Consider the following 9,999-nt stretch of genomic DNA (forward strand, 5'->3'; position numbering starts at 1 on the left):
TATTGAGCCACATATCCCCATAACTTAAGTAGCAATGACTTCACCGAGCATCTTTCTATAATAACAATTATACTATTAGAGAGAAAATAAGTCACCCAAATACCCTCAACTTATGTATCACTGGCTCTCCCAAACTTCAGGAACGTTTAAACTAATGTTAACTCATATTTAGAATGTTTTTCTGCTATCAGTCTTCATCACCAGCCCCCCCCCTAACTTCAATAATTTATTCATCCAAGCATCGATCTGCCTATTAAATAAACCATCCAACTAGGGCTGCTTAAAGAAGTCGGTACCCTTAATTCACCTTTCTTTACTATATGAATTTATCTTTCTTTATTATCAGGACATGTACCAAACAGTCCCTTTTAAAGTAGCTGTAATTAAACCCCTTCTTTAAAAAGCCCACTCTTGACCCAGGGGTTTTAGCCCAACTATAGAACCGATTTCTAACCTCCCCTTTCTCTCTAAGATTCTGGAGAAAGTAGTCCCGCCAAAAGAGTTGTTGTGACTTTCTACATAGAAATAGTTTAATTGAGGATTTTCAGTCAGGATTTAGAGTACATCACAGCACAGGAGACAGCTCTGGTTTAAAGTTATAATGACCCTTTTGATTCTTCTGACATGGACTTGTATTAATTAGATCTTAGTGCTGCATTTGACACCATTGATCCATAAATTCTTTTACAGAGACTTGAAGCATCAAATCTGGCATTAAAGGAACTGCACACTAAGTCGGTTTAGGTCCCAAAAAAAAAAAAAAATAAAAAAAAAAAAAAAAAAAATAAAAAAAAAATTTATCAGATCGTTCACAGTTTGTACATTTGATACGTTGAATCTTCAATAAATACTACAGTTAGTCACGGAGTTCCAACAAGGGTTCTGTAATTGGACCAATACTAATTTACTTTATATATGCTCCCTTTAGGCAACTGTTAATTAGATATCAACTCCATTTAACCTTCACTGTTATGCAGATGATACGCAGTTATATCCTATTGATCAAGCCCGATGAAAAAATTATCAATTATCTAAATTACCAAAACTGTTTAAGGACCCAAATCCCATGATGAGCTGCAACGAAATTCTTGTACTTGGCCCCCAAAAAACTTAGAGACTCCACTGTCTACAGATATAGGCTACTCTAGATGGCATTACCTTTGGCTGAGATGCAGGGCTACTTGTGTTTCAATATAGTCTCTAAAAGAGAACAGGAGCCAGAAGCCTTCAGTTACCAAGCTCCTCTCCTGTGGAACCAGCTTCCATTGTGGTTCGGAGGCAGACACCCTTCTCCACATTTAAGAGCTAGGCTTAAACGTTTCCTCCTTTGATTATAAGCTTATAGTTAGGCTGAACCATCCCTTAGTCATGCTGCTATAGGCCTAGACTATCGGGGGATTTCCCATGGTGCACTGAGCTCCTGTCTCCCTCCTTCCCTCTCTTTCTGCACTCATCTCATGTCCCATTAATGCATGTTACTAACTTCCACTTCTTCTTCTTGTGTTCTTGTGCTTTCTAAGTCTCCCGCAGGTTCTTTATGGTCCTGGGAAGCCTCCACTGCCATGGTCTGCTTGACTGCCATTGCTAATATCAAATGATATTATTGTCGTTATAATTATTAGTTATTATTAAGTATTATTAAATTGCGACCCAGTTACTGTTGTTGCTGTTGGTCGCTGCACGCTGTCCCCCATCGTTGCTGCTGTCCGTCCGTCGTCATCATCCTTCTTCCAGTGTTCATTAGTGTATTGGTGTAGTTGTTGCGTCCTGTCTGTCTTCTGTCCCTCTTTCTCTCCCTCTCTACCCAAACTGGTCAAGGCGGTGACCCCACCCACCCTAGAGCCGAATGATCCTGTCCTAGGTTTCTGCCTTTTAAATAATTTCCCCCCTGGGATTATTAAAGTAATTCCCTGATTCTGATTCTTGATTCTGATTAACCAGGCAGTTTTTCCCTTGCCCCCCCGCTAAGTGGGGGGGGCCTTGCTCATGGTGACCTGATGTGGTCCTCGTGATAATTTTAAAAGGAGTTACGGTCTAGACCTGCTCTATTTGAAAATGTCCTGAGATAAACTTCTTTTGAATTAGGCCGCTATACAATAAAATTTAATTGAAAATTGAAATTAAGAATGTAATATTAAACACCCAGAGCTAAGCTCATTTACAGATGGGACATGGGTCAAAACAAAAAAATCCCAAAAATATAAATAAAAATAAACTTTTTCCCTAAAGATGGTTTCCCGTCCATTTAGGTAGTATCGCATCACACCAACACTGTCGTATGTTAACAGTGTTGGTGTTTTTCTAGTAATTTTGGTTTAATTTAGCTATTTAAATTCTAAAAAGCTTAAAAGGGGTTTAAAAAGAAATAAAAGCCTAAACCTGTATATTTCTATGGGACTGATAGCTGCTACGCCCAACCCAAGTCAGTACTGCTCCGCCTCCAAGTGGGCCGAAAGATGGTAGTGGCCATCCCCACCGGATAATTTTCGGCATAATTTTTGTTACCCCAGTGGGAAGTAATTGAAGACAGCAAGCATTGATCGTTATATGTTGACGGTGAGAGGTCTTCTGACTGACTCCGATAAAAAGTTAGCCAGCCCTTTTCTGAGACACAGACTCTCCAAAATCATACAGCTAAGAAAATGTTTCAGCCATCCTTGTTGGATATAAGACTACTATACCCATTATTTAAGCGATCTTTAAGTATTCTGAGATAACTGCAACAATTAAGCAAGGGCTTGTGAAGGTCAGTCTGCCCACCAATCCTGCATTCACCCTAGTACGAAGGAACCTCAAACAGCCCACACTGGGTATTTAAATTATTGGCGTCACCACCTGACAGAAAATTTCTCAGTCAACCAGAAGGCAAAAAGGCCATGAGCCCCTGGCAATTCCATTCAGGTACTACATAAGGCAGACATAAATTTCCCAACCGTATTATGGTGAAATGGATTCCTGTTTCAGGAGCGCTCATTGTAAACACCTGTCGGAATTATATTAAGAGGTAGAAGGGACAAAGCATACAAACCCCACCACACCATGTACTCAACAGGTAGTTGGCTAGGTTGTGCCTCCTGTAAATGTGTGCGTTTAAAAGCCATGTGGCCACCTGGTATCAAAGTAGTCATTGCCTATTCCACAGGATAAAACATTGTGGATCTGGAAGAAGAACATAATAACATGTACCATGATTGTCATTAGCACAAAACCCATTTTTTATGAGTTCCTTAAACTTGCAACCAGCCATCTGATGTCAGTGCAAATGTGTGGATATTTGCATGTCCCATACATTTGCATGACAACCTTTGTTCCAATTGGGATTTTTTATTTAAGCACCAATATCCTACAGGTGTGTCGAATATTATGAAAATAAAATATAATTATTTCTGCGCTAGAAATGTAATCAAAAACGCATTTTTATGGCAGAAACTAAACTCAATAATATTGATTTTTTTCCACTAAAAATAGAGAAAATGTCCGCCATGTTTTTTGTTCTCGCGAACCGGCCCCGAATCTTGTAAGCTCATGTGACTTGGACGGCGAAACCAATATGAAAAGAATAGGCAGAAAAAATGTAACAGTCATATAATTAAGGGCCATTATTGTAACTATATATATATATAGTAGTATAGTACTATAATAACTATACAAAATGTTGTGATTTGGTTTCTCCTGGCATTTTTAGATCCAAGGCCTCTCTGTGAACTGTAGATGAAACTAACTAATCGAAACACATCAGTCAGGCGCACTCCAGTACGTTATTTGTACGTGATTCTGATGACGTTCAAAATTCTATATGAGGCAGGAAGTGAAAAGGAAGTGAAAGGCAGAATGGGACTGGACGAGTTGGTAAGATGATAGCCAGTACTGTGCTAGTTATTGTTTGTACTCTGTGTGAAATCTTCATTTTAAAAGTGTTAGATTTATACTTTTGTTTTTAATTATGCCTATGTTACAATTATAAAAGATAATTACACAGGTCCTAAGAAGCCCATAACTTACACATTTCATTTAAATAATACTAGGACAAAATAGGGTTGAGTCAGTGTATATCCCAGACATCAAAGCGAAGTTGAGCTTTGACCTTCATCTTCATTGTTGTATCCCATTAAATATCTGGGTGATATTTTTCACAATTACCACATGAATTCTTGAGTTATGAAGAGTTTGTCAAGGTAATTTAAGGGTGACATTGAGCTTTTAACCTTTGGGACAAAAATGTCACCAATTCATTGTTCAACTAATTGTGAAATATTTATACAATGCTCGAGTCATGCCACAGTGACCTTGACTTTTGACCAACATATTCAAATAATTTCATCCTGGAATCCAAGTGGCTGTTTATGCCAAATTTGAAGAAATTCCCTAAAGCGATCTTGAGATATGTTTACAAGAATGGAATGGACAGACAACCCGAAAACATGATGACTCAGGCCAGGGCAATCGCTTGTGCAGAACATAAAAAGCATAATAAACCTGTATCACTGTACCATGGCCTGTATCATGAAGTGAGATTGGTGGGTTTACAGTTATCTTTAGGCTGTCACTATCACATTTCTGTATCACAAAGCAGGTTTTATTTTAACCAGCATAAATCACAATGGTAGCTTATGCTGCATACTGTAGCTAGCCTGCTCCCGAATCGTGAAAATGGTCTCCAGATCCCATTATCCAGGACCATTGTTAGGCTTCGTGAAGTCAGATACTGCACCCAGAGACAGCTTTAATTTGAATTGGCTTAATGATAAACACCCCAGGTTAGTAGATAAAATGTCACACAAACTGTTGCTATTATTAACAAATGCCTAGAAGAGGAACAAATAAAAAGAGACCATATAATCTTACAGCAGCTCAGCTGGACCGCAGACAGAGCCTGAGGGTGAACACTGTCAGACTAAAAGCTCTAACCCATTACTTTTTGTCCATAAATGGTGCTGTTTTCTCTTTACTGACAGGCTCCACAGGATACTTCCTACTTTCAGTGAGACAGGCTTTACTGACATTATCAGCCAAAGCAGCAGTAAACCACTACCCAGAGCAATGAGACTGAATAGCCGTTTAAAGGCAGCAAGCAAACCAAAGTAATCAGAAATGATCGGTCTCAGCTCCCAGTATAGCTTTTGGTTCATTTGATAAAGGTTTTCGCCAAAGCTGTCACAACACATTCATATAACAATGTACAATGAATGGATGGCTAATGGCTATCTGCACAGCATCCATCAACCCATTCTTCACCCATATATGATTGATTTCAGGCTCATTGATTATAGTTAACTTTCTTGTTTGGCAGCAGCAGCGACACAAACGTGGATTGACAACACTTGACTTGACAATCCCTGACTACTGTATCTACCACCAGATCAGCTGCCTTTATTGACAGAAAGCACATGATTTGATAGAGAATGTTTTGTGAGAGGAGGTACTCAGTCATCATGATGCTGAACTCATCTCACACTCATGAATATGCTGTATGTGCAAATAAAGTAAACTAAACTAATCCAACCTCATATATTACATCAGATATTTGTTGCTGTCACCATTTAAATTGTTGTCACTATGCTCATACTTGACTGACCAACTGCCATTATGCGAAGATGCTGCTTTGAACCTCTCTAGTAATACACAATACGATGACAATATGTCTGATCCACTGCAGCATCTAACAGCAATACTTACTGTCAACATGTCGTCACACTTCATGTCTGGCAGCTCTCCATCTTCACCCTTGTTGTAAAACTTCCTGAAGAAGTTGAAGGCCACTACTGTGTAGAGGTACACTACCACTGCTAACAGGCCAACTGTTAACACCAGCTGGAAGAGAGGATAAAAGACAAAGCTGTCAACAGTCTGGATACAGAGGAAACATAACCAGTACAAAACCCATAACTCTAGTGGAAAAATAATAATAATAATAATACAGTCCACATTTTTGTAGACTTTCGAAAAATGTGAGATGGTTGGTAATAATACTGTATGAAAGGTTTTTGGTTGATCTATCGGGTCAGTGTACGGTAGTTGTAGGTAGGTGTTTCGAGTACTAGTACTGAAATATGTGTGCACTGTGCAGTTGTATTCATGTTAACTATGCTGTAGCTGAGTATGTAGTAGCAGTTGTTTACCTGTTTGCCATTGTGTGTGACTGAGGACAAAATGGTACGCAGTGTCTTGAAGCCCATGGCAATGTCAAGCAGATGGGCAGCAAAGAAGAAGTTGTTATAGTGACCAAGGATGGACATGGTCATATACCATGCCAAATACAGGAAGGACTGCAGTGAGGTAGAGACAGGAAGAGAGGTTAGTCAAGGTATTGACTATTACAGATGAATTCGTGGCTACATTTACATGGCTTATACATAAATCTTGCTAGCTTAAAATGTCGGCAAAAAAGTCCAATTAAGCCACAATTGAACTTTTGATCAATGATTAATTTAATTTTAATTAACAAAAAACTCTGGGATTACTGTGGACAACATTTAAATTCCATTCAATTTAAAAACCATGTGGTGAAGGATCTTGAGCTTCTATGTACTTACATTGTCTGTGAATACAACCCCCAGCTTCCAGATCTGGTACTTGACATCAATGGAGTTTAGCCTGACAACAGAGGGAGAATAGTCTCACAGAGAATGATCATGTGTGATACCATATGACCAGGGGACTTTTTTTTTTTTAATTATATTTTTTGGGCTTTTACTGCCTTTATTATAGTGACAGCTGAAGACAGACAGGATGGGGCAGAGAGAGAGGGGATGACACGCAGCAAAGGGCCGCAGGTCGGATTCGGACCTGGGGCCTCAACAAGCAAGGAACTCAGCCTCGGTAACAATGGGTCAGCCAGTTTACCACTGCGAGGCTATCCGGCCCCCGACCAGGGGATTTTTTGCCCTAAGTTTGAAAAAATAAATTGCCCTGACTAGTAAAACTGAATTACCAATCAAATGCCCATGTTCGATTGGTGCTATTCAAATTTGAAATCAAATACAGTATCAGTTCCTATATCTAGGAATTCCGATGATTTTAATTTTCACACCTTGTTTTTGGATATTTAACCGTTCAGCTGTTTTGTGTTTGAGGTGATGCATGGAGGCTTTTGAATGTGATCATGAGGATCTTGAATTGAATTGTAAGGCCATAAAGAAGCATTGTAAACCATGCTTAGAATGGGGATAATGTCCTCTCCTTCATTTAGTATTTGTCAAAAGGCTGGCTGCACATTCTGAACCAGTTGAGACGGAGTAATTGCAGACTGGCTGACGGGTAATTCAAACGGGAGGAATTAAAACATCAGAGAGTGATTTCTCCCTTGCCACAAGATATATTTAACTCCGGATCTCTCGCTTGTTTTTGCATTTAATGTAATGCATCTGTATGGGATTGATGTAATAGTTTTATAGAGGGCAATTTACTATCTTTTGCAATATCACTAGTAATGGGCAAGACACACCATGCCCTTCGTCGGTGGGAAATAGACTCAGTTGGATGTAGAGCTGGGACGAGCACCCACATTATGTTCACGGGCTGATGTTTCACCATTGCGTTGCTTGATGGCCAGGGTACAAGTTTCGAATGCGAGAGCCTTGTCCTGTGTTACTGTGTCTTGTTAGACGTGTCAATCCCTCTCAATGATCTCCTGCCCTTGTCCTGTTTCATGCCTGTTCAACGCACTCGGTGTTGCGAGCTACCAATAGGGCTCTCAACCTATCAAAGTGATCATGTTTATACAATGAGACGCTCACTCAACACACTACTCAGCACCAAGATTACTCTGAATATTTGTATCCACACACAAACTCAGAGAGAATACTCACACAGCAGCCAGTGAGCTGTCTCTCCTTGGCTTTCTCTTTTTGTGAGCATCGCTAAAGTCCAGAGCAGCCTTGTCCATTCCCAGCAGCTCACTGATGCGGTCGTGGCCGTAGAACTCCCCATATTTATCCATCACCTGAAGAAGAGCAGCATTTCTTGAAGAAAGTGGAACAACATCTCAAATAGAAAAATGTTATTTGAAATTAAACATTCGCTGTGCAGTACATCCACTGGGAGCTACAAGCTCAGTTAACAGGAGGTTTAACCAATTTAACCCTTTCCAAAACTATAGGAGAAATGTGGCTTCTTTGATACTGATGTTCATTATAATACCTAAAAGTCTCCCAAAGTGTCTATACAGCTGTATCAAGATTGTGATGACATTACATTTCAACCTGTAATAGTCACTGAGTCAACTTTATATACATAACTGTATAGGCAGAGAAAATAACTGGGAAGACAGATAGAGTGTGTGTGTGTGGTGGTTGGTGGAGGGTAAAAAGAAGCATGTCTGTGTGAAAGCTAAATTCAAATAAAATCCCAAATAAGATGTTGTGCTCTAATGTGACATCTAGTTGCAGTAAGTTCCTTATAAATAATCTTCTAAGAATTAAATTGTCTCAACCACAAATTGAAACAATTCAATAACAAACAACAATAACGATATATTGTTTGCTCAGTCATTAGAAATAATTAAACCAAAAATGCCCTTCACACCCAAATCTATCGATCTATATGATTTAAGTGAATTTGTTCCTCACACTTCTGTTTATTGATGAATATTTTATTTCGCATTCACTGGAAGACCTGGCTCCAGGAAGTGAGAATGTCATAATGATGATGTCATCCATAGCAAAAACATTCTTTAGTAAAAGTTGCTCTCTGTAGCTTTATCAATACTGTAGCTCTTAAAGGGAAACTCTTAGTTAAGAAGGTTAAGTTCCATTTAGGAGGACTTGTAGTGGTAAGATAAGATCATTTGTGAATTGAGCCCATCGGCACATAAAAGATGGACATTGCATCTCTACTTCCTCCCACTGTACAAAAATGAACCTCCTTTTTAAAGCTTTAAATAACTAAATAAAACAGAACTTATTAGACAAATTAACACTTGAACATACATCAGCGACATTAGAACTACCTAAAATGACCTAAAAATGTATTTGACGTGTGATTAGATTTTTTTAGTTTGGCCCAAGTCCCATCTGCTGACATGTCCGCCACCAGAGGGCAATCGTGATGTTTTGGCTTCACTTTTGGAGAGCTGTCATCCAGATGTTGTTCATCTTATACATGTCAATGATACAGTCCCAGAACTACAAAATGCCTACCTTCCTCTTCACAAACTTATCCCAGTAGTTGTTGGGGAAAGATCTGAAAATCAGTGGAAGAAAGGCTCATGAGTCATATCATCTATAAGGTGTATTATCAGTGTATTACCTGTTAAAACCTGCAACAAGAAACCCATTCAGGGGTTCATTGTCTCAGGATTTGTAATGAGCAGACTAAAACATGGTAACATGCTAAAACATGGTCAAAATAAAGTAAAGTACTGCCCTTGTCACTGCTGAGTCTACTGTTGTGGAGGGCTGTGAACATATGCTTCACTTTCAGCTTCACCGCAAGGTTGCATTATGCCCACGGTATCCCCCTATTCAACCAGTAAGAGGTTCTAGTGCAGTGCAAAGAATAAGGACTCTCTCCACCTACAGAAATGCACAATTTTCATTGAAATGCACAAGATACCTCTAGCAGGAATCAACTCCTGGGGTGCCCCACCCATGCACCTTTGCTAATTACATTAAGCTCTCTCAACTACATCTTCCTCTGGAGATGGTTCTTCACTCATCTCCTTGTCATTGGCACTGGATGTTACATAACAACAACTACAATCTCATATACAGTACACAGTCTTGCACACAAAGGGTCTACTCACTGTGTGTTGATTACTAGTCTGTCCCATTGTCCTTTGATGTCATCCTCAGATGGTTGTTCTGTGATGTAAAGGCCATCAAATTCCAGCTTCCTGGCCACCTCTTTCTCACGCTTAAAGATAACTAGTGGCACCTACATATGTGTACACACAAACACAGAGGAGTGATACTTAATTTTAGAAAATTAAAATTCTTAGATTGGAAATATTTGAAATGTTTTAAAGGTCCAGTGTGTAACATTAAAGGACAATTCCGGCGC

The 9,999-nt window shown here is 39.3% G+C and overlaps 1 protein-coding gene across 1 annotated transcript in view; it reads right to left on the bottom strand.

The window, feature by feature from the left end:
- LOC118334266 (ryanodine receptor 2-like) overlaps positions 1 to 9,999 on the bottom strand; it is a gene marked incomplete in the record, with an annotated part of 114,618 nt that overhangs the window by 2,442 nt on the left and 102,177 nt on the right. The window contains 5 exon segments of the mRNA XM_035670117.1: positions 6,193 to 6,266; positions 6,534 to 6,594; positions 7,809 to 7,942; positions 9,138 to 9,180; positions 9,743 to 9,873. Of these exon segments, the coding sequence (XP_035526010.1) occupies positions 6,193 to 6,266; positions 6,534 to 6,594; positions 7,809 to 7,942; positions 9,138 to 9,180; positions 9,743 to 9,873 (443 nt within the window).

This window comes from Morone saxatilis, unplaced genomic scaffold, assembly GCF_004916995.1.
Source record: "Morone saxatilis isolate NCDOM2014 unplaced genomic scaffold, NCSU_SB_2.0 Contig1, whole genome shotgun sequence".
Lineage (NCBI taxonomy): Eukaryota > Metazoa > Chordata > Actinopteri > Moronidae > Morone > Morone saxatilis.